At 40.7% G+C, this 25880-nt stretch overlaps 1 protein-coding gene across 19 annotated transcripts in view; it reads left to right on the top strand.

Moving 5' to 3' along the window:
- The first annotated feature begins 22754 nt into the window (after positions 1-22754).
- C2CD5 (C2 calcium dependent domain containing 5) overlaps positions 22755-25880 on the top strand; it is a 65945-nt gene continuing 62819 nt past the window's right edge. For 7 of the 19 annotated variants that reach the window (XM_048934775.1, XM_048934708.1, XM_048934717.1 and 4 more), the window contains exon 1: positions 22757-23047. In XM_048934775.1, the coding sequence (XP_048790732.1) occupies positions 22958-23047 (90 nt within the window). In that variant the 5' untranslated portion in view covers positions 22757-22957. Of the gene's footprint in view, positions 23048-25880 lie in introns of all 19 variants that reach the window. The other 12 variants (XM_048934706.1, XM_048934667.1, XM_048934702.1 and 9 more) reach the window with 4 other exon arrangements.

Genomic DNA, 25880 nt, shown 5'->3' on the forward strand with positions numbered 1-25880 from the left:
TACTGTAATACTCTGTCCTGTGATTTTGCATCTATCTTTTTATATATACTGCCTTACCCATTTTTTTCTATTAGTCCCCTGCACTTTTATTCTTTGAACACCAAAAGTTTAAACTCTTTTTATTATTAAAAAATACATATTTCTTTAAACACATTTACAGATTTCATCATTTATACATTATTTAGTCATATAAATTAGCGCTAGTACTGATAACTAGCATAGTAGTATTATATCACTCTGCTGGATCAGATGTGATATACAGTGTGCTCTGTTTCTGCTCACGCAGTAAAGTAGATGATAAACTAAGGCTTGCTTGTGGAATAAGGGCAAAGTGACATTTTTGTTAAAATAAAATGTCGAAAGTTGAATGCTCCATCTTCCGCATGACCTGGTCTAAACAGAGATTCAATCACACTAATGCAGAACATAATACTTACTCCTGCCAGAAGCCATATTACTTTCAGTTGTTGACTCCAAGAAGCTTTGCTAATTTGCCAGAATCTGACTAAATCTCCAGAAATTGGCTGTGAATGTATTTTAAACATAAGGGGAGAAGCTGAAGCCATCATGGTGTTTAGATTGTTTGAGAATTAAGGAAGCAGAACTTGAAGCTTGTGATATAAAAGTATGTCCCTTTTGCTTGTCCTCGAAGTGCATGGAGGTATTTTTCATTCCTCTTTTAAAACAGGTCTGGGTAACTTAGAGCCAGGTAGTAGCCCTGTTTCCTTGCCTCATCTTTATCTTTTTATCTTTTTTCCTGCAAATTCTTTCTGTGTCCAAATTAAATGTCATAAAATATTTTCTAAAGACTGGGAATCTTACTCAAAGTTTTCAGTAACGGTATATTTTTTCTTTTAGAAAAAAATATTTTTACTTTTCTTTATTCCTCCTGACACCTATACCCTACAAACTGCAATTCATTATCAAGAACTCCAATAGGATCCTTAGAGTCTACAAAGCTTTCAGGTCAGTTGCAGACTTGTTCTTAGAAAGACCTGATATTACACGAAGTAAAGACTTTGAAGTTAATTGAATAATGTGTTTTCCCTTAATATCTGCTTTTTTTTTTTTTTTTTAGACACATCATATTAAATTAAAGCCATCATAAGGCTGACCTTATAGATGCATACAACATGGAACTGAAAAAAACAGGATGTATTAATTCTTTCCCAGGCTGGTCTTCACCAGCCAGACTGGGCATTGGCTACCTACAGCCTGTTTAAGCCGCTGATCCTTATTTTTCTGCCATTCTCTTTTTCCATCTTCTACTAATCAGAGACCAGGTTGTGCCATTTCATTTATTTCTACACTTTTCACCTTGCATTTAGGTCAGCACTGCATACACTATAAGCTCTTTAGGAGTTTTAAAGAGAAATAACAAGCTTGGAACCAGTTTTAACTTCCCAGATGCAGTTCTCCTGGCTGCTTTTCAAACCCAATAATTCAATAATTGCTTCAGGAGAACTCAGTGCATAAACATGACTATCGGTCAAAAATGTACCATTTCTAGGCAGAGTTAATTTTGATAATAGTTTGCTTATTGAAGAGTTTCCAAACACTGTTCTTATACTGTCCTTATCTTACAGATGGAAAAACTGAGTCATAAGAAGGTTAAACTTTCCATTAGATCAGTCACTCAGTGGGCCTGGAAATAATTTTTGAGTTCCAGTCCAGTCCTTTGATCATATCATTTCTTCAATGCTTTAAAGAATGTAATCTTTTAGGTTATCCAGCATGTATTATTTGTGTCAAGATGAAGTGCATCTCTGCACACACGGTGTTAAAGTGTAAGTCCACTCATATTTATTTATTTATTATATTGATTTTTAAAGTGCCTCCTGTCCTAGCAGCTGTATTGATTTACCAGCATCAACTCTCAACACACAAAGTTGATAGTTCTATCATGTGCTTATTGTATTCTGTAAACATTTCATTTTAATCTTGGTGAACACTAGCTTGAATTATATCATTTTATAAAAATCTTGACAGTTTATAAATTTCTCTAAGATAGCTACAGCTCAATATGTTATTTATATAGTAAAAAAACCTCTTCTCTTGTGTAAGTTGCTTGGCAGAGTAATGAATTATAGCTTTTTCAAGTATATTTTGAAAGAGTATTTTGATAGCGTAAAACTTTCAGTGCTTGTTACAGTTTTATGACTTAATTTTCTAGGAGCCTGCCAATTAGTGACACACACCTTACACATCATACACGATAACCCAGATCCTGGCTATCTTAGCCCTGTGTTGTTTTGTTTTTGTTTTGTTTTCCATTACGGGAGTTATGCTGAGCATAATCTAATCTCTATAACAGATGTTCTTCTGAAATTGTTCAGTGGTTTCCACCTCTTTCAGTTTTTCAGGGTTTCATCTGGAAACCTTAGCAGTTCCTAGTGGAAGTCTGGGCATCTGTGGAAATAGGCTTTGTTACCTCCAAGGCTGCTTCAGATGAGCGCACAGACATCTTCCTTCTATTCTTCCTTGGCTCTGAGTCTGTGACCTGCAGGCTGAATCACTGTGGATAGTTACCAGTCACACATCCTGCAGGAAACCTGGCCTCAGCTAAGCAAAACACTGAAATATGTTTAAGTTGTTCCCAGTTATTTGAAGAGACAAAGCCTGCTTAAATCAGTGGAGCCAAATACTTGCTTAAGTTAAGTCACAATGAGCTGCTCAGCAAGAGGCTCTGTGATTTCTCAGTGCCTGTGGGGGTAAACTATACAAACATTATATTCTGTGGATATAAAGAGAGAAAACCTTCATACTGTACTAAGAAGTATAGGTTAGATAAAAGAGCACAGAATCATGATTAAGGCTGGATTATGTGTTTATTTTAATAGGAAAATCTGTATATTAAAATTTGAAGAGTAATTAAAAGTTGGTTGATTTGAACTTGGGCTGTACACACACCCAATAGTTTACCATATCATGATGCTTTTCTCAAGGGCAACAAATACAGATATTGTATAAGTATCCAAACTGAGTCTACTTGGGTGTATTTATGATGCCTCACGTGCAAGAATAAATTCATCTGAAGCAATATAGAAGAAGGAGTTTAATGGCTTTTATGTATTTTAGAAATGTAAGCTTTTCTAACTTTTTATGGACTAACAAAACATCCTCCTCAATGGAAAAGTTAGACATTTTGGTAATTTGAAACTATAAAAAATGCCATTGTTTTCTCTCATCTCAAATCAATATAATAGCACAAAAAGGATGTGTGGGAGTTAGGTGAAGTAAATTAAAACAATTTCAAAAAATGTCTACAGATTTGTCTTGAGAGACCAAGAGGACAGTTATCAAATAGAAATGACTGCCAATTCAGGCACAATCAGTAATAAGGAAACAAAAAGACACACTCACACAAGGAAAAAGAAGAATGCAGAGAGAGAAAGAAAAGCAAAGAGCAGAAAGTTTTTGTCATTTTTTTTTGTCATTCTGTGTCAATGAGAGAAGAAATTAATAAACTGGCATTGTTCTTAGTGATCTTCTTGCTGGTAGTTTCCAGCTCCTTTGCATCAAGTTGGAGGACAAATAGGGCTCTGGGGTAACACCATCACAACCTTTCTTTCAGGTTTCTAATGGCTTGCACATCTAGCTACCTGTGTACTGGATTCCAAGCTGAATATATATTTTATTTGAATTTTATTTTGTGTGTGTGTTTCTCTTTTTCTTTAATTTCTCTTAAGCCTTACTTCCATCGTAAGTTTATAGGGTATTTCCTACAGGATTAAGTTTGAAGTGATCAGTCCTTGTGAGTGTCCTCCCTGCATGACTGTAGGAGGGGCTTTAGAATTTCACTGGGATTTTAAATCCCAAACATAGCTTTCAATCCTATAACTTTGGGAATTACTGAATAGATTATTAAAAAAAAAAAAAAAAATCATGTATTTCTCACTGGAAGAGGGATAATCTTTTATGTTTCTTGCTGTCTATGAAGTACCCTTTTTTAAAATCTCTTTACTTACCTCTTTTTATTTTTACTACTTCTCCAGTGGGTAGAAGGGAGAGTTCATTTTTGAGTGGTGCATAATCCCAATTACTCTGGAATAAAATCAGATTCTGTAATCTAATTTAGTGTCCCCTCCTCAGACTTTGCTTCTTTTGCCTTTATGTTGATCCCCCCACAAGTTTTTCCAGTAGATTGGAAGCATAAAATGTATGTTCAAATGGATTCTTTAAGGATTTGGAAACACTGCTTCTGGGGAGCAAGCATCAACACCCAAAATTAGTCTGTGGTGCTATAGTAATTTTCCTTCTCCGGAACTCCTCTTTTTCTTCCTGTAATCTCTACATTTGCTTCTTGTGTTTGCTTTTCACTGTCTCAGCTTTTTTCCAGATTCCTTTCTCGTTTTAGTCTTCTATTTTGTAGCAGTTTTCATTTGTTGCATGCCAACACATTAGGGATTAGCAGAGTCTGGTTAAAATCAGTTACGTGCAAGGAGAAGAACTTTGCACAGCCAATTTCAGGGCCCATCACAGTCACCAGGAAAACAACCATTTACCTCACTGGGAGCCAAATGAAGCAGAGCAGGTACTGGTACATCTGTACAGTCACATGTACTTTGATTAAAGTTCACAGTTCTGCTCTCTCACTCCCTCACCCCACCAATGAGGGTGCAAATTCCACCTCTGTGGCTTGGTGGGGGGCAGCAGGGGCTGGCAGCTGCCTGGGGGTAATGGAGGCATCCAGCGCCCGGCACCCAAGGCCTGCACAGAGGCTGATGGAGGTGAGGCCCTGGCCAAGGGGACCACAAAGGGCATTCATGCACCTACGAAAGCAAATGCGACTTTCACAGAGGCAGACTCAAATTTTTATTCTGGAACTACAGGCTGTAGGCCACTGCCTTAACATGCTTTTGAGTGTCCTGAAGATCTTTGGGTTTTAGTATCGCCTGTTACAAACTTACAGACTGCTTTTATTCGTTAGAGGGCTCCTCGAAGAAGAATAGTAGACGTAAGAGCACCTCAGAATGGGCTGATATTTAATCACAGGTTGTAAATACCTTTCAATGAACTTCCCTGTCCACATCTGCTGCTACGCATGGCACATCATCGAGTTAGTCAGCTTTAGTTATGTCTTTGGTAAGGGAGAGCTTGGAACATAAAGTCTCAAGTTTAGAGACAATAAAGCTACATGTTTGCACTGCGAAGAGTAAGGAATGAAGCTACAAAAGATTTACCGAGTGTACACAGCCAGCTTCTCAGGAAGTCTATGTTCTGCTCTGTAGGGCTGCAGAGCTCAGTCACAGCAGCAGAGAGGACTGAAGGGGAGGACGGCTCGCCGGTTCCTGCCAGATCAGACAACCAGCAGCAGGCAGGAGGGTGAGCAACAAGGAGAAGTATAACAGAAGTTGCTACTGGGAGAACATCGCGTCTCACAAGCGGCATTCGGAGTTTCATCAAGTCACCTTGAAAGAGAACCGGAAACCTCATTGCTGGATAAACAAACACATTCCTGATGATCACCAGCTTTCCTGAATTGTTTCTTTCCCGTCTTGCCTCAAAGTATTTTAGCTGGCACAACAGGTTTGACTCGGCAGTCTTTACGCTTGAAAATGTGACAAATTTTCTGGTTCCTTCCCATTAGAAGAACTTTTAACATGTGAAAAGGAACGAATATTCATTCCGGCCTCACCCCCCTCTCTGCAAAGCACAGCTGGAGAGGAGCAATGCCTTTGGTTCTTCCCTACACACTGGAATTTTGCATTTCTATGTCAGCCGGTCCTCCCAGTCCCAAGCCGCACATGTTGCGGTTAGCCCGAAGCACCGCAGATCATCTTTCACAGGCAGGTTGCAACTGCAACCTTCTGCTCCCATTCCGTGATCCACCTATCTCCTGCATCAATGTTACTCGAGATTTACGTTTTTACGTTGACTTTAAGCTTCTACCTTAGTTGCGGGTTTTAGTTTAGTTTAGTTTTGCTTAGAAGATATTATTTTCCCTGGTATTCATTACACTTGGCTTTGGGTATGTCGGCAGCTTAGTCAGCAGTTAGAGCAGCGAGAGGCCAAGACTTGTTTTTCTTCTTTTTATCCCTTTTATCCAGTGGAAAAAGTTTCCCGCTGCTCTGCCTACTGATATTCGATATCCTGTCTCCGTCTGCTGTACATCCTTAAGTTTTAAAGAACTGCACGTCAGAGATCTCTGTTAATTATCATAATTTTGAGTTGCTTTTTTCCTTTTTCCCTGCATTTTGGAGGTGATACTCCTCAGGGGAATGTTTTTTTTTCCTGATCCAACTCTCATTTGTGTAATAACAAAGCACTTTCTCATCTTTCTCATGTTTTGTAACAGTGTATTTAATCTCCAGAATTAAAAGAATGCTTGCAATAAGCAAAGCAGCAATTCAGCATGTTTTTCAAAATGTATTTTACAAGTAATATTGTAATGCAAAAAAAAGTAGAGATATCTGGGGAGTTTCTCTTGAAATAGTTTACATTCCAATAGATTTTCCTGGTAGGTATCTTCCTGTCTATGCTTTATGAGCATCTTTCTGGAAACAACATCAAATACCCACATTGTAAAGGAAACAGTGGGAAGCCTTACTGTGCAGTTATTGATCATTTAATCAAATGTACCATTTACAGCCATTTTATGATGAGTAAATTGCAAAAACATTTCTAAAATCTTATTCTACCATGATTGTTAAAGTCCCTGGTTATCTTTACAACTGTTTCCCACTGTCTTTTGGAACAGGAAGCTTTAATCTGCAGAAAAACACAAGTATACATAAGCAGAAATACTGAAGGAGTGATTGCAAGGTAGGTTGGCCAATCCTGCAATTGCATGGATTAACTGCTCAGAATTCAGATATGTGTGCAACATCCTTCATAGATCCTTAGCAGTGGAAAAGCAGAACTCATGAGACAGCTTTTCTGTGGCAGTCAGATACAGTTCAGTAAATCATTGCCTTGCTTTGCTTCGCTCAATTTAATTGCACAAAATCATTGGCTCGAGGTCAACCTCTGTGTGATCCCTAAGTGTTCCCAGAACAGCTCCGCCACAGCCTATCTTAAAGCCAGAACCACACACGGACCTGCAAGGAGGAAAGTGGAATAAACCCAAATGTCTGAACTTTCAGAACACTTAGAAGCAATTAACTTCAAAACACTTTGATGAATTTGAGGTCACAACGTATTTGTAGTTATGATGTTTTGGTTTTTTTTCTTTCTTTTTTTTTTTCTTTTTTTTTTTTTCCTTCCTTTCGTCTACTGTAACTTTCATGGTATTTAAGGAAAAGTTCTTCTAAATCTTGTGTGTACATGAGAGCTGGTGCCAGAAACCAAACATCTGGCAGAAAATATTTTCTCCTACAATAACATTTCCTTTGCTTACTTTTTTATAAAGCAAACTTTAATTGTTTCCAGAAATATTATGTGTTTCTGCTCTTCTCTGATGTATTTCAACTTTTCTTTCCTTTGGAGAAAAAACAAAACAAAACAAAACAAACAAAAAAAACACTCCCAAAAAAGCAGAAAGAAAATCTTTGTGGTGTTTTTCAGCATTCCTTCCTCAGCCTGTTGTTTGAATCTGACTGTAATAATTCACTAGATGTTTTCATAAAAAGAGCGAGGCTTCTTTTACAAAGAAAAGCTCATAATTAAAAGGTTGCACCTTGCAATGGAGTTTGGCAAAATCTGAATTTCGTAGCAGAAGGATCACAGAGCAGAACACAAGAAGACGAACAAAGCACACTTTTGATGTATTTACTGAAAGCTGCAGAAAAAGGTTAGAAAATAATGTGTAGTAACTAAGTTGTGTGGTTTGTTGGGTTTTGTTTTGTTTTGTTTTGTTTTGTTTTGTTTTGTTTGGAGGTGGGTGTGTTCAATACTGTATCAGGGAGCAGTTTTAAGAAGAAAAAAAAAAAAGAAATATAGGAAAGCTGCATAGTGGAGAGGTTTAGATTCAAAGTTCAAGAAGTAGCTGAGACAGTCATGGCTGTAGCTGTGGAGAGGCAATTCGTATGACATTGACCTAATTTGACAAAACCCTGAAGTTAATTACAGTTTTACGTGAGCAAAAGATGTTTCTGTGTGGACACAAAGTGAATAAAATCAGTACAAACAGTTCAAAAACAAGATAAAATGTTTCCATAGGCTATGTTTGAAAAAACTAATCACAACTTTTATGTCCCTTATCGGGAAAGCATGGAATTTACTCCAATAAAACTTAGGTCAAAAGAATTTAGAATAAATAAAAGAAAAGCATTCTTAACTGTCATAGGAGTATGGAAAACAGTGCTTTGGGCGCTTTACCTAAATGTTGTGGCTGACTAATTTTATGACTGATAATAGTATCTGCAGTTACTGCACATGCTAATTTAAGGACAATAAAGATAAGAGTAATTAAATCTTACTCTTGTTGGGTATAAACTAAATTGCCAGAAGTCAGGAAGGCATTTTTCAAATCTTAGTATGTAGAGCACTGCATATTTTTTAATGGATTATTAGAAATACGTTCACCTTTTTTTTTATTTTTAAATTCTCTGATTCTTGCATAGAATTGAGTGCAGGAGCGTGGATTGCCCATACCATCAGGCATCAGATTAGTTTTGGCGTTCCACAAACACACAAGAGGACACTCATAACTGAGAGAATCATGTTTATATTAAAATGTATGTAGAAATATGTAGTGATCGTATCCAAGCATTCACATAGTCCTAAATAAAATCTAGTTCTAGTATGCTTTGATTGTTTTAGTATGGTGCATTGTAAGAATTCTACACCACTTTTACATTGAACATTCAGGACACATCCTCTTGCACATCAGCACAGAGATCTGACAGAAAGAGGGAGTGCTGCCGTGGAGCCTTTCTTCTTCCCTAATGAGCCTTCAAGGGCTGCTGAAGAAATCCAGGTCCATAGAGAGTTCTGCATAACTTTCAGAGGTTGATGGTTTTTTTGGTTTGGTTGGTTGGTTGGTTGGTTGGTTTTGTTTTTTTTTTTCCATAGACAAGCATAGCTGTGTATCAACTGATGCTGCATGTACAGAACACACATACTAGCTTTTAGTTTCTGTTGAGACCTCATCAGAAAGACCATGTACAGTGCTGATTCCATGTTAAAAACCAAAACAAGTATGGGTAAGGAATAAAAACATGACAAGGTAAATGGAGACCCCTACTCCCTTGTAAGAGGAGTCTGGAACTTAGCAAGTTCCATCCAGTACAATAAAGTCCATACATGGGTGGAGTCACACTCTACAAAAGTATTGGGGTGGAAGTTTTTTACCCCTAAGAATACCTATTTAAGATAAAAGACAGTGTTAGTGTGCACAAAATAGATATAAGCTGCTACTGGTGTTCCAGGTAGAAATTTCTGACTATGTATTGATGCTCTGAAACAGCCTTCAAATATGAGTAATGGGGACAAGAAATGTCTTGAAGTTAAGGCTACGCTTGACTTTACTATTAAGATGAAGTATCTGATTTATTTTTCCTCTCCTGAAGCTAAGCAAGAAGAATGTTTTACAGTGGTTGCTTTTCAAAGCTTCAGTGTATTCTATACACATATTTAACTGGAACTTCTTTAACCAGCAGGAAAAAAGAATAATAATAAAACAAAGACTTAACCTACAAGTTAACTAGCTACATATCATCTGAAAACAGCCGAAGAAACCTTTATACCCAGACGCAGTTAAATCACAAGAAGCTTGATATCTGTTGTGTTAGACACTTAGATCAAAACCGGTGATTTTGTGTGTGTGTGTTTGTTTGTTTGCTCTTTGTCTTAAATATAGGTTAGCATATTATTTCTAAGCAATTCCAGGCATTTTCCTGCTGACTTATTCTAATCAGAGTGAGAATTGGAAAACAACAGCTTCTTAGCTGTACTTAGAATTCTGTGTCATGCTATTTGGAGTCATGGCAGTTTGGAGTGAGAAAAGATATGCAGAAGCATAACCCATTCTAGGCCCAGTCCAATACTAGTTATGAGGTTTTAGTACTACTGCACATCTGAGCATGTGGTCATCTGAGATGGCTAAAATAGAATTATCCTTTTTCCAGCTTACTTTTCAACTGCACAAAGTTCAACTACCTAATTCAGTTCATCACTGTGTATCTATCTCAGGTTAGGACAGCTGGGAGGGAGGACTGCATTTTATCTCATACCAAAGTTCTTTTATATGACTCCCTGAAAAAAAAATGCATATAGCTACCAAGAATAGAAAATGAAACTGTGAGGTATATCTGGCTTATGAGCTAAAGGATCATTTTCTTCTAGGAGCCATCACAGATTTAAAAAAAAACTTTCGTAATAGCAAGCTCTGAGATTAAAGCCTCAGTCTGATGCTGGAAGAGCTAATAGCTGCAAAGGATGCATCTGAAAGACAGATCTGGTACACCTTTGCTGCATGACAAAAGAGGTCCATAAGCATGGTTTTGTATACTTATCTAACAGTTGCCAAATATTCAAAAGCTTCATGCCAAGTGAATTGCAAAGTATGGGTTAGTATCTAAAATCTCACATGGAGTCAAGATCCTTTGCACACATTTCAAGTAGTTTCCTCAGCTTAACAGCATCACTTTTCATTCAGTTTTGCCTCAGCATTTCAGTTCTCATCCACAAGTTCAAGACACCAAGCTATGAACTCATGAACACTATGTGGCTCAAGTGAATATTGGAGTACAACACACAGCATGCGTGCATCTCAAACACTTAATGATGTATGCATCAGGATTACCGCCTGTGGAGAACAAGCAGCATACTTCCAACAGCTTCACTCCAGGCCACTGTCTGTGCTTTCAGACTACAAGTATTCTAACCACATTGACTTCAAACACCATATCAGGGCTGTAATATGTGATCTGTGGTGTAACTAATCTGCTGCGATAGTTTCTGCATTGCCTTATCTCAGCAATGTATTAAAAAAAAAAAAAAAAAAAAAAGCACTACCTGCGGAAGAAAAACGTTTCAAATACTATCTGAGACAGATTGTGCTTTTTTAAAGTTGAAAATCAGTGCTATCATCTCCTTCTCCACACATCCAAACAATAGCAAGGATAAAACAACATTAGTTCTGTCTTAATTTCAAAACAATCTTCCGACATGAAGTGATGGCCTCAACGTTTTATCTGTTGACTTAAAGCACTGAAAGTTACATAGTACATTGAGATAATCTCCGACATAAGTGGAAAATCACTGGAAAGGAAGGCCACAGATAAAATATGATGCAAAGGTGATAGCAGTTAACTCTTCACCTTCAGAAAATGCACTAGAATTAGGCCTTCAAAAATTCAAGGCCTCATCTTCATATAGATCACAGCTATGTTTTGCAAGAGACTCTTCAAGTCATTGACCTGGATTTCTGCAAGGCTTATGTCATGGTCCTGCACCGCATTCTTATCTTTAAATTGGAACAAGACAGATTTGAAGGGTGGACTATTCAGTGGATAAAGAATTGATTGGATGGTCACAGCCAGAGTGTTGTGGTCAGTGGCTCTAAGTCCAGGTGGATGCCAGTCATTAGTGTTCAGACTGCTGCTCTTTAATGTCTTTGTCAGTGACAGTGGTATAGAATGCACGTTCAGCAAGTTTGTGGACAACATCAAGCTGAGCGCAGGTGATATACCAGAAGGAAGGGATGCCATTCAGAGACCTGGACAAGCTTGAGAAATAGGCCCATGTGAACCAAATGAGGTTCAACAAGGCCAAGTGCAAGTTGCACTTGGACTGTGGCAATCCCAAGTATGTGTACAGACGGAGAACTCTTTTGAGAGCAGTCCTGCAAAGAACGACTTGGGGGTTCTGGTGAACGAAAAGCTCTACATGAGCCAGCATTGTGCTTGCAGCCTGAAGGCTGCAAAGAGGGGTGGCCAGGATGGCAAGGAAGGTGATTGTCCCCCTCCAATCTGCCCTCATGAGGCCCCATCTGGAGTACTGCATCTAGGCCGTGGGTCCCCAGTACAACAAAGGTCTGTAGCTGCTGGAGCTGTTTCAGAAGAGACCACAAAGATGATCAGAGGGCTGGAGCTCCTCTCTTAGGAGGAAAGGCTGTGGGTGCTGGGTTTGTTCATCTTAGGGAAGAGAAAGCTCTGGGAGGACCTCACTGTGGTCTTCCACTGCTTGAAGGGAGCTTATAAACAAGGAGACAGACTTTTTACATGGTCTAATAGTAATGGGACAAAAGGAAACAGTTCTAAATTAAAAGAAGGGAGATTTAGCCTAATCTGGTAGTTGGCAACCCTGCCCACAGCAGGGGAGTTGGAACCAGATGATCTTTCAATTCCCTTCCAACCTAAGCCATTCCTATGATTCTGTTCTATGTTCTATGACTTCATGGAACTGCACTCACCAGCATGTAACCTTACTCTGGAGGACGGTTATGAAGGTTCCTCCCCAGGGTGGTCAACTCTCCCTGCAGGCCTTTCCACCTCCCTTTCCAAAGTTTAGCTGCCAGTCTTCAAGACCAGCATTAATACAGATGGAAATTACTTGAAAATAACTCCTGGGGTCTCTGCAGCTTCTGCCCATGGTCTGGGAGCTGGGCTAGGCTTGGGCTCAGGCCCTTAGCCCTCACCTGACAGCAGTGCTAAACTGACTGCATCCAGCCTTGCAGTGCATACCTCATGACCCCACCCTGCTGCCTTGTCTCGACTTTTGACCTGCCTAGTTAGTGTAGACCAGCACCCCATGGACTCAGCAATTCTTGCTTGGGTGCGGTGGGACTTCATACTGATGGGTAGGTGCCACTGTCCTTGTCTGCCTTGTTGTTACCCTTACCTCCTGGCATGCCTAAGTAAGCTCTGTATTCAACTTTCATATGCTGGAAAATATTCAGTAGTTTTACAGTGACGTTAGTCTCCTTTTGTGCTGAGTTGTGTTGTAGAATTGAAGAGACAAATGGCACGGAGATGTGTCAGGGGAGGGTCAGGCTGCATGTTAGGAAAACATTCTTCACCAGAGGGTGGTCAGGAGTGGAAAAGGTTCCCCAGGGCCCTCAATCTGTCAGAATTAAAGTGTGTTTGGACAACACCCTCAGACACATGCTGGATTTTGCATCCTCCTGTGCAGAGCCATGAGCTAGACTTGATGATCACTATGTGTTCCTCCCAGCTCAGGATATTATATTCTATGATTCTATAAAAATCATTACATTTAATTACCAATATTTCACAGGTTATGTTGTTTATAATCATCTTAATAAAATCAAAGCAGTACCTTCCTCAGCTAACAATACAGTCCAATGTGATGATCATAATTCTCCTGTACATAAAAGGAGCAAAAGTACAGAACAAGCTTGACAAATGTGAATTTTTTTCTACTTTGAAAGGCATTTCAAGACTCTGTATTCATATATCAGAAGCTCCATAAATTGCTTTTAACAGGGTCAAATGCTGCATTGGCCACAACCTTGTCAAGAATGAATTAAGATGGTACTCAGAACAAGCGCAGATGACAGAGATCAGGATCCTACTTTTAGTTAGCCAGGTTTTAGAATCACAGAATCACAGAATTGTAGGGGTTGGAAGGGACCTCCAGAGATCATCGAGTCCAACCCCCCTGCCAAAGCAGGTTCCCTACAGCAGGTTGCACAGGTAGGCATCCAGGCAGGTCTTGAACATCTCCAGAGAAGGAGACTCCACCACCTCCCTGGGCAGCCTGTTCCAGTGCTCCGTCACCTCACTGTAAAGAAGTTCTTGCGCATGTTTGTGCGGAACTTCCTATGCTGCAGTTTCCAGCTGTTTCCCCTTGTCCTGTCTCCACTCACCACTGAAAAGAGTCCGGCCTCGCCATTCTGCCCCCCACACCTTAGATATTTATAGACCTGGATCAGGTCCCCTCTCAGTCTCCTTTTCTCCAGGCTGAACAGACCCAGTTCACTCAGCCTTTCCTCATAGGAGAGATGCTCCAGGCCCTTCACCATCTTCATGGCCCTCTGCTGGACTCTTTCCAAGAGATCCCTGTCTTTTTTGTACTGGGGAGCCCAGAACTGGACGCAGTACTCCAGATGAGGTCTTACCAGGGCAGAGTAGAGGGGGAGGATCACCTCCTTTGACCTGCTGGCCACGCTCTTTTTAATGCACCCCAGTAAGCCATTGGCCTTTTTGGCCACAAGGGCACACTGCTGGCTCATGGCCAACCTGTCGTCCACCAGGACACCCAGGTCCCTCTCCGCAGAGCTCCCCTCCAGCAGGTCATCCCCCAACCTGTACTGCTGCATGGAATTATTCCTCCCCAGATGCAAGACTCTACACTTGCTTTTGTTAAACCTCATCCGGTTTTTTTCTGCCCAGCTCTCCAGCCTATCCAGGTCTTGCTGAATGGCAGCACAGCCTTCAGGCATGTCAGCCAATCCTCCCAACTTCGTATCATCGGCAAACTTGCTGAGGGTGGCCACTATCCCCTCATCAAGGTCATTGATGAAGATGTTGAACAAGACCGGACCCAGCACAGACCCCTGAGGAACACCGCTAGTTACAGGCCTCCAACCAGACTGTGCACCACCAACAATGACCCTCTGTGCTCTGCCAGTCAGCCAGTTCTCAACCCACCTCACTGTCCACTCATATATCCCACACTTCCTCAGCTTTGTTATAAGGATGTTGTGGGGGACAGTATCAAATGCCTTGCTGAAATCAAGGTAGACTACATCCACTGCTCTCCCCCTATCCACCCAGCCAGAGACAACATCATAGAAGGCTACCAGGTTGGTCAAGCACGACCTCCCCCTTGTGAACCCGTGCTGACTACTCCTGATAACCTCCTCTTCTTCCAGTTGTCTGGAGATGACATCCAGCACCAGCTGTTCCATCACCTTTCCAGGGACAGAGGTGAGGCTGACTGGCCTATAATTGCCTGGGTCTTCCTTCTTGCCTTTTTTGAAGACCGGGGTGACGTTGGCTATCTTCCAGTCTTCAGGCACCTCCCCCGTCTTCCAAGACTTCTCAAAGATGACAGAAAGTGGTTCAGCAATCACCTCTGCCAGCTCCCTCAGCACCCGTGGATGAATCCCATCAGGTCCCATGGATTTGTGAACATTGGTGTTGCCTAGGCACTCCCGGACCACCTCTTCTCTGACAGAAGGGGGGTTTTCCATTCCCCAGATCCTCTCACTAACCTCCAGGGTCTCAGATTCCCAAGGGGGGGAATCAACACAAGTTTTTACTTAAGTCAGGCACTAAGTAACAGATATGAAGAGTTTGCTTCAATGGCTAGTAATCAAGAGAATGAGTTGGATTAATGCACAGTTACACAACAAGCCTGTACTGAGACCATTGATCTCTCTTTTCTGCGCCACATAATACAGTTATGAGCACTAAGACTGCATCAGATTTTCATTTTTATTTTTGAAAAGAGTGCTTTGTGGGACTTCAGTTATCCTGCAACTCTTGTACTTCTATGATTTTTCTATGAAGGGAGACTCCCTTCTCATCCCAGAGGGGTGCAGGAATGCACATAGGAATCTGATAAATAAATCAGAAAATTGCTTTCTTAGGAGCATTCTTCTTGGCTACTCCAAGAATCCATCAGCCACAGATAACAATCTTTTCTGCACTGGACAGCATAAGATTTTTATCACTAAGCCCATACGGCTCTGTTTCCTGAACCAACAGCACCATTCTCTTGCCATATCACAAAAGATGCAGTGCCCGTTTCCAGTAGGAAAGACAAAATGAACTTGGAACTTCTAGTTGTGGTTGTGTGCCTGCTTTGAATAAAGAGGAGATGGTTTATTGTGTTTATTCATTCTTTATCACGGTGAGCCTGAAGAGAGGTTTTCTTTCAAGCTTGTGAAGTACTTCATCTCTTAGTGATCTCAGTTCCCTCTTCCTCATTCACATGATGTGTCGTGAGCACTTTGTGAAGCTGAGCTTGAACGACATTTTCTACAGCAGTAGAACATACTTTTCACAGCAAATTGGATGGTGGTAAAAAGTGAATTATAAGGATGTCACAGTTTAAGCTTCTAAATCCACCAGCCTGAATTAGGAGCCTAATTTTTATACTTCCTATGTACTAATGGGGGAGAGAGAATTCAGATCAGGAGCCTGCCTGTCTCCTTTGGCTTGGCACGAAAATTAAACTCTCTTAAAATAAACAAGGTGAAAGCTGCTGTCAGTTGTTTTGACAGTAAATTAACAACATCATGGTGTAGGCACAGGGCTGCATTCTTCAATTTTGTAAGAAGCTGAATGTTGCATACTGCTGAAAACAAAACTTGGCAAGTTTGTTCCATGAATTTGTGTTTTTATTGTTTATATGTTAGAAACCTTAATATTTAATAGCTCACAACATCATGTCAATTCCAAATGGAACACAAGAAGCATCACATGGTTATTAAGAACTGCATGCACTCCAAGTTTTAGAATACAAAGATTTATTGTTCTACTTGTAATCCAATTTAATCTCTTTAATGCACCAGGAAATAGCTTGCATATCTTGTGAAGGATCTTGAAGACTACTCTACAGATAGTTGAGTGGTTACTGTCCTTAAAATATCCTTCACCAAGACAAGAGGATTTGATGAGGATGTGTGGACTCTTTCTTGCTGGGCAGTTGTTGGCAAGACAAACTGCAAGGACCATAGCTACAATGAGCATTAACCAATCTTTCAGGACCATCAACTTTGATCCTGACAGCAATTTCAATACATAAATATACCTGTCCATTAGTATTTCATTCTATCTGTTCAGGTCCCATCCAAAAAAATCTATTATATTCATACAGGAAAAAGGAAGACAGAATACCAGCAATGTTAAAGACAAGAAAAAATCAGCAAATCTAACGATTCTATTAACTGTGAAAGTCTAACACAAATCACAAGCAGTTAAACATTTATTTGACTCAGCCTTCAGGAGGAGGAAGTCACCGAAGGACTAATTATCTTCTAATGATATAAATGCTACTGCTAACAATTACATTTAATTAAATTATTAACTAGGTGTTGACTAATTAACTAGGGCTTTGTACGTTTGAAGTACTTTGAATAGCTGTTATTATTGTACTGCTTGTAACTAAATATCTTTCCTAGAGCATGTGTACACAGGGTTCTGCTGCAATCTCTGTGAACTGATATCCCAGTTATGCCATTGCCACTCATTGCTCGTAAAATGCACAAAGCAATGTTATTTCTCTTACAGAAGTAGAAGAAAGATAAATGATATCCAATTACTAGCTGAGAACATGACATCAGCTCCAGTTGTTTGATTCTCCCTGTAGGTAATTGCATACACTCATGTTAGTGAATATTTATTTTATCCAATTTCTTTAAGTCTATCTGGAAATTGAAAGCTTCACGCAGCAATAATGAAATCTTGAAATGCATGAAATGGAAAATTTTAACATTGTTAAATCATTTTAATGTTGTTACAAACTCCTTGATACGGACCAAATCCCAAACTGATAAATTCAACAGGAAATTGTTACTGATTTGACTGGACTGATGAAAAGATGCCATGTTAAAAAAAAAAAAAAAATGTTGAGATTTTTCTTCCAAAGGAAATACTTTCATTTAATATCCAGGAAAGAAATGTACATAAACAACTCAGAAATACAATTTTTGGTCTGAGGCATAATTGAGCTTATGTTTACCCTTTTAATGTAAGTCTTGAAAATAATTCTTGGCTCTGTTTGTCCTCAAAGGACACAGAGGTTTTACTCAATTCACTAGGTCTATGAATAGGAATAATATTTTAGAAATCACAGGAATTACAGGAAAGAGTTTTCATTGGGTAAGCTTTTTCTCACACATAATATTAGCACATTTGTCTGGATCCAACTATCTGTTCTATCAATAGTACGGTATTTTTATTTCTTGGCAATCTTTAACTTAAAAAAATCAACTCCAAGAAACTGCCACCTTTGAAAGACCAAATGAGTTCTGCATTCAGTCCCTGTGTAATACAAAGGAATAGACAATATTATCATATATCACCAGTGTCAGCTCAAATTAATTCCCTTAGCTTGACAACTATTTTGAATGGATTCAGGACAAAAGTAAGGTATGTGATAGAATTAATAGTATACATTGGCAGTTTAATTCTATTAGGGAGATAACTCATTATGATAATCTCATTTTTTCATACTATAGATCAAGATTAAAAAGTATTATTGAGAGAAGTTGCTTTAGGCAAAGCAAGGACGAAGCCAGGAAAACTGAGCTCATTACAACCTTCCCAAGTGGGTGTGTGCGTATCTACATACCTATTATCTACATCACACTCAGGATACAACACACCCTGGGCATTATAAAAAGCTATTTTTGTACTGCTATCCTGTAGATTTCAGCAGATAGCTTTGGAACATGCACTTTTACAGACAAATACTGGCATTTTTCCAGCAAATAAAAACTGGCACTGCAAAGTTTTATCTGTGGATAGTAGTTGACAACTATTACCGTAGTGTCCTGTTACAGACACAGCACAGCAACTGCAGGAGAAACAGAGCCAGTACCTTCTATGAATGCTACCATGCAAAAGCAGACATACCTTTAAGCAGACTCCTAATGAAGTCACTGTGGTTTCAATAAAGGAGAAGCAAATGAACAAAACTTCTTCACTGGTTTTTCTCAAAATCAGCTTAATGCAGTATAAATAAAAAGTGTTCCTTCCAAAGGTGAAGACACCTCCTTTAACATCTCAATTCAAGTTGCAACTTGAGGGAAGTTTAGGATAACACCTCCTAATCTGTATGTCAAGAAGGTTGATAAACCAGCACGTTGAAATCTATCCTAAAAGGATAGGTTTAGTTAGCAGACTAAAGGTATGGGGAAAATTGTTCTTTGGAGTATCAGTTTTTAATCTAAGGGTTAAACATGTATGCCTATCACAAGAAAAATCTCTTTGTTGGACATCAAAGCGCATACTGAGCTAACAGTTAAGAAGAAAATAAAAATCCTATTGTGCTTAAACATATGGGGAGGCCAAAAAAAAAGAAAAAAGAAAAAAAGAAAAAATTAGGTTATAAAATCACCCTGCTTCCCCCACACAAAAACCTTAGTTTTATGGCACTCGCTTTTCTGTACAGGACGTCTTTACATCTAATTAGCAACATTCTTGGTTTGTAGAAATTTGGTTATGATGCCACTGACTGTATGGCAGTACATGCTCAAATGAGATAACTGTTCTTTGAGCATATCACACTTGTTACCTAACTGGAAAAGGACTTGTAACAACTCTTCATGACCTGCTAAAACACCACTTTTAAGTATAAAGGAAAGAAACTTGGCAGGAGACAAAGTGGATGTTAAAACATAGTAAGTTCCTCACAACTTCATTGCCCTTATGATGAAAATAGATCTTGAAGCTTTCTATGGATGTCTAAGCATGCATCTTACTGAGAAAGGACATACTGTGGGTTTAAAGCATATTCATTACATCAAACATTTGCCTGAACAGCAGGAAATCTAATACTTTTTCGGATGCCACAAATAGTTTATACATTCTAGGGCTCCGGCCTAACTTTTGCCAGTCCCTTCTACCTTTCTCTTTCCGTAAACTCCTGCTGGCCATAGGAAACTGGAATGCTATTTGCATGACACATGTTGATAGGCCAATTTACCAGAAAACAGGTCTCCAGTACACACCAGCATAGGAAGTCATCAACCTTATGATACATAACACAAGAAGCAGGTTTCTTAATGCACTCAATTTTGACTAACTGATCCTTTCAAATAGCTAAGAAACAGATTTGGACTGGTTCTCCAAAAGAGTTGTGGGTTTTTTTCTTCCTTTCTTGTATTTTGTTTGATTACTAAAATCTTCATTTGTAAGGATGGGTCCTTACACAAATCTTAGAGAAGTACATACCATATCAATCCTTGCATTTCATTACCTCACAGAGAAGGAGAGGCATGTGTGCTAGGAAACATTGGTAAAGCTTCCCTGAAACACTGTCTCCTATCTGAGACAACATAATTAAAGAAAACATGGTCTGTTTGGAGAGTCTTCAGGGGAAGTCAAGAAGAAATGTTCAGACACATGAAAGAAGGACTGGAAAAAGTTCTGTTTTTGTTTTTTTGTTTTTTTTTTTTTGCTTGTTTGTTTTGTTTTGTTTTTAATTTGTTCAAAATAAGTTATAGAATCATGGAAATGCAGGAGTTGGAAGGGTCCTCTAGAGATCATCAAGTCCAACCCCACTGGTAAAGCAGTGTCCCTACAGTAGGTCACACAGGTAGGCATCAAATCTATAAAACATCCTTTTAAAAATGCTGCCTGAGTAAAATGAACTAATATTCATTCTCTCTCATAATCTAAGAGATGGGAATCCACATGTGAACCAAAAGCTCAAAATTAAACTTAAAACCTTTCTCTGTGTAGTAGTTAATTTGTGAATCCTATTGGCCCCAGTTAAATAGCATGACAGCATACCTAAATACACATGTATCAGTTACAAGCAATCTAAAGGTCTTCTAATGTTTCTGAAGGGATAATCTGTTAGCTAGGTTTAGTAGATGAGACAAGAACAGATTTGTATTTCATCTTGAAGCACTCAGTTTGAACTCTAGACTTTTTTATATTGAAAAACAATTAGATGAATTGTCTGGGAAGATATGAAAAGCCTTTAGGAGCCAGGAGTGCTGCAGTTTATCTGGAACCTGCTTGGATGAGTTTCTTTCTTTTAAGATGTTCCCTTGAATGTTTCCTTGTTTACTTACAGCAAGCACCAGACAGAATAATGCATGAATCGTTTAAGAATTGTCCCAAACAGTAGCTATTTTATTTACCAAGGGAGTATACTTAGGTACTCACTGCATTAACTGTCCATTAGTCAGTCAAACTGCTCAACCTCTGGTGAGCATTAAAGAATTCCAGAGATTTTGTTCACTGTTCAGTGCTTAAAGACAGATTTAGGAAGAACCTGGCTTTACACAAATGTTTTGTAGAGTCACCTACCTATCTCTGAAGAGATACAACAAAACTAAACTTGTGCTCTTTTCCTTATGATGTAGTGGACAGTTTCAATCTTTATCTTCTTAATGGGCTAAAAAATTATTCTTCCAAATTAAAGCAAAAATTGTCAAGCTTTCCCAATCTTTAGGACCTCAAAAAATCACTCTGCATATCACAATATGTAGTAAAGTCATAATAACCACACAATGTTTCCTAAAATTTGCTGCATTCTAATTTATTTAGTGAATACAGAAAAAAAAAGAAAAAAAAAAGGTGTTTTTGCCAGAAAAAGAGCATATGATAAAGGTTGTTTTTACTTTGTTCCTACTTGTTTAGATTCAAGAACTCACTTCACACTCCCTAGATCTGGGGCTACTATGTAGTGTACATCACAAATCAACGAGGGCCAAGGAATCCTGTATCTACCAAGGGCTACAGAGAACTGCGTTTTATTTTTTGTCATCACACCCTCTGCTGGTGATTTTCTACACCAGTAGGAAAGTTAAAATACAGGAATGCCTATGCTTACAAGCAACGTACACAACTAATGGCCTCTTTTTAGGGTTCTACTACTAAGGACCCAGCATCCACATCCCATGCCATTCAGAAGATTTTACACTACACTCTATTTGCCATAATGGCCTGACTGCCATTAAACAGCTGGAATATATTTGGTGTACTGCTAGTGAGTGCTTTTCACTTCAATCTAATCCAAAAGAAATATCCAGTCCATGTGCTGCATGATTGCTCCATTTTGTGAGTGAGAACAACACTTAAATAGGTAATAACAGAATATTTCATTAAAAATAGCAAACTTCTGGTCTAAACCATGCCACACCATTAGTGGCATATTTTCTAGCTTTGATTCCCTTCCAGGATCTTTGCTCTTTATTGCTGTTCTGCCCTGAAAGTCATTCCACTGAAACAAGGATGGATAAAAAAGCATAGCCCGCTCATCATTTCCTCAGGTTTGCTGAATTCCAGCAGCAGTATGAATGGATCCTGAGATACCTTCACAATAAGCTGAGGAAGGGAAGTGCCATCTACGCTAACAAAACAAAAAAGCATATAGCTGGAGGGCAGATAGCCTAACAAAGCTCCACACCTTAATTTGCTCTGCCGCAAGCTGCTGTACTTTTTCATATGGTTTGTGCTTTTAGTATTACAGCCTAAATCATAACATTATTTAGTCTTTTGTAAGATTAGAAAGAGAGGGGAATAATCCAACCAGATCTCGCACTTGGCTCCACGTTTGGGCAATGCTCAGCCCAAGCACAAAGGCTCTTTATATCCCTGCACACCACGCAGTACTCTGAGCTGGAGGGGACCCACGAGGCCCAGCGCAACCCAGGTCTGCAGTCCCAGGCCCCCACAGACAGACACACCTGCGGCTTTGTCTCCCAACCTTCCCCCGGGCTATTTCCTAAACAAAGAGCTTTTCAGGCATCAAGAAGTCAAAACCCGGCCACATGAACCATATCAAATCCTATTTCTCATAACTAAATTCCATTTAATCTATTCATGATCCCTCAATTCCTGTAAATGTTTTTCTTCTGATTTAAGGCAGCGCACCCACACACTCCAGTCCCCCCGCAGGAGCCATCAGCCTCTCCCGCAGCACATCCTTCTTCGGGAAGCCCAAGGCCGCTCGCCCCGCAGCCTAGCTGGATACGGGCCCCGGCGAGGCCGGCAGCAACCTCGGCCATCGATGACTCGGCGCTCGCGCACCCCGCCTGTCCATCCCTAGCGCGGAACCCATCGAGGAGTCAGCGCCGGCACTGCAGCGCGACCTCCATGCCGACGACGCCATCTTGACGGCGGAGCACCCCAAGGCCCGAAGGGGGGCAGCCGCGCGCCCCTTTCCTCCCTCACGCCTCGCTGTGTACGCGTGCGCGTAGCGCCCGTCCCCTTCCTGCTGGGCACGTCACTGCGCGCGTGCCCGCGGCCGTTGCGGCGCCGGGTGCGGGCGTCGGCGCCGGGCATGGGCGGGCGGCGAGAGACCGTTGCTCGGTGTGACGCATGCGCGGCCGATCCGCCCGCCCCCACGGCTCGGCCGTGCCGTTCCATGGGACGCGCGCGGTTGTTTTCTCCCTGCAGCCGGCGGGAGGCGGAGGAGGAAGATGCCGGGGAAGCTGAAGGTCAAAATCGTGGCGGGGCGCCATTTGCCGGTGATGGATCGCGCTAGCGACTTGACCGACGCCTTTGTGGAGGTTTGCGGGAGAGGAGGGACGCCGGGACCCGGGGCGGGTGGGCGGCCCCCGCCTCGGGCCCGCACCTGCCGCCGGCCCCGCGGTGCAGAGGCACCTGCGCCCCCGCCGCGCTGCCCCGGGCCGCCGCCCCGCGGGGCGCCCCCTGCTGGCTGGGCGGTGCCGCCCCGCGGCGTACGGCGGAGCGCTGCCCTCGGCGGGGCGGGCGGGCTCCGAGCGCGGCCCCCGTGCTGCGGCGTTGGGCCGCGTTCCGGGAACGGCGCGGACAGCCGCGTCCGTGTCGGCTGTGGTGTCTGTAGAGCGGCTTCTGGGTACGCTCGGGAGTGATTGTTAGTTGACAGCCCTGGGCAGCCCGAGTGTCCTTTCACCTGCTCTTTTCAGCCTCGGGCTGAGGGTTGTTAATGAGTGGCTCGTTATACGCCAGCCCAATGGAATCCGTTCCGGGATTCAGTAGATGCGTTGTAACAGAACGAAGCTGTCTTCGGAAGTGTTTTTAGGTCACTTATATCTCCGAATATAGGAAGTGGAGAGTGACTGTACAGGTCCTCTTTTAAGGCTCTTATGTATATTTTCAATTAAAAGTGTGTGAAAAGCTAGCATTTTCAAACGGAATTTTTATTGAGGACATACTTAATACAGTTTATATGCTTGAATTACACCAAAACTATCAAGTGCAAACATTTTTTTACTGTCATAGCTAACAGACCCATGCTGGTTCTTCATAGAATTACAGAACAGGTTGGGTGGAAGGGACCTTGAAGCCCCTCCAGTTCCAACCCTATGCTGTGGGCAGGGCTGCCACCCACCAGCTTAGGCTGCCCAGAGCCCTATCCAACCTGGCTGTGAAAGAGATGGGGCACCCATAGCTTCTGTGGGCAGCAGTGCGAGTGCCTCACCACCCTCTGGGTAAAGAATTTCTTCCTAACATCCAACCTAAATCCTTCTCTCTTCTAGTTTAAAGAGTTCTTAGGAGGGGATTGAAAAATGAGCTGATGAGGACCTTTTGCTCAGCGGCTCTATATCCATCAGAAATAGCTCTAGAACAATTTCAGTAGCATTCCACAGTTTGAAAAGTCATACCTTCAGGAAAAGAGTTGTTCAGAAATGGAATCCTACACAAGTGTGTGCCTGTACTATAAATAGTCATTGAAGGTTGGCACAGTAATGGGATTCTAATAGGAAAAATGTCATTCAGGAACTGTACACGTTGAAAAACTGGAATCTCACCAGTAAGTTCGTCTTACAGGGAGATTCACTTGTGGTTTTAAATTTGATTAGTAGGCAGACTACAACACTTCTTGTGTAGGAAGACAAGAAACAGAGTAGGAAGTACAGCCCTGCTGTCAGTTGGCCGCTTCTATGCTGCCTTGGGAAAAAGCAGCCCTCTCCTCTCCTGTTGGTCACTTGTTCCCAACCCTGCACCTTCTTTCTCTACCATCCCTACCTGCAGTGTGAGCAGCTTTGTAGCAAGGCATATGTAGAAACACACCTGGCTAAATGTTAGCTAAACAAAAGAAAAAGGGGCAGTATTTTCAGCATTTGGTTTGGTTAGCTGTGTTAACTAACACTCAGCTTCAAGAATGTCTTGGCACAAATAAGGCTGAGGAAATTCGTAGATGAGGCCTTGCTTTTAGGGCCAGTACTTGGAAAACAAGTTCTGCGTGGGAAGTACCCTTTTTACATGAGGAGCAGTTACAGCTGCGGGCAGAATGTGTCAAAATGAGCTTAAAAGTGTCATTTTGTTTTTCGGCATAAGGTTGCTGAAAGCCTTTACAAAACCTTTTCATTTAAATAAAACTGACAAGTGGAAAGCATATTGAAATGCTAATTGATTGCTAGCATTTAATTTCTTTCTTATATATTGTAATATAAATCTAGAACTGGAAAAGAAAATGATGAAAGGCTTCAAAGTGGTTACTTGTTTGAGGTTATGTATAATGTGGATTTAGCCAGCACGTGTGGTCTGGAACAAATTAGCACAGCTTCTTCTGCAGCTGTGCTGCTAAATTTGTACAATGGACAGCAGTGCAGGAGATTACCTCTCCTAGCTTTAATGATCTGGCTGGAATACTGGCTGAGTATCCTTAGTGCTGCCTGAGGCTCACAGGGAGCTCATTTACTCGTAAGATAGCATGTAAAATTAGGCTGGGTGGAGCTCTGTGCTGTTGTGTGCTGGCAGCTTCTGCATAAAGTAGCTCTGCTACACCAGTGTAATTATCACTATTGTAGTGCTTTGTGTGATGAATACACCATTCAGATAGGTGTGCTGTTGTCTATATGCTCTTAGTCTGAATCCACATTTTGATAGCTAGTTTTTTTTTTTTTATACTAACAGTGCTCTGCCTTGTGTTTTCCACTCCGACTTTTAATTTCAAAGCTTACTTTCAAAGTAGGATGTTTTCCAAAAGCATTACTGTTCTTGAATCAAGTCCAGGTCCTGAATAGAATTGTACAGAGTTCTGTTGCTTGAGGTGTGGTGATGTATACAGAGATCAGTGGGAACTTGTAGGTCAGTTTTGCAGTCCTTGAAGTTGTTCAAATTAACAGGCTGTACGTAAGCAAGTACAGAACCTCTTTAGAATTAGGTTGCGCACCTGTGTAAAACAGTAATAGTGTTAAGAATTAAGACATCCTTAAAAAAGTGTTGAAGTGTTTTAAATGCAAGATAGCATTTGAAATCTGAGCCTAAATTGAATTTCCAGGATCTATTTAGACTTTCAAAAACCAAATTATATTCAAGATCTGTAGCTGCCTTTGTTTGCAGTATGTTTTTAAAATCAGCACACATGACTTCCTTAAGAAAGAATTCACAACTGTAATTTCCTGTACTTGTAGG

This window comes from Lagopus muta, chromosome 1 (genome assembly GCF_023343835.1).
Source record: "Lagopus muta isolate bLagMut1 chromosome 1, bLagMut1 primary, whole genome shotgun sequence".
NCBI lineage: Eukaryota > Metazoa > Chordata > Aves > Galliformes > Phasianidae > Lagopus > Lagopus muta.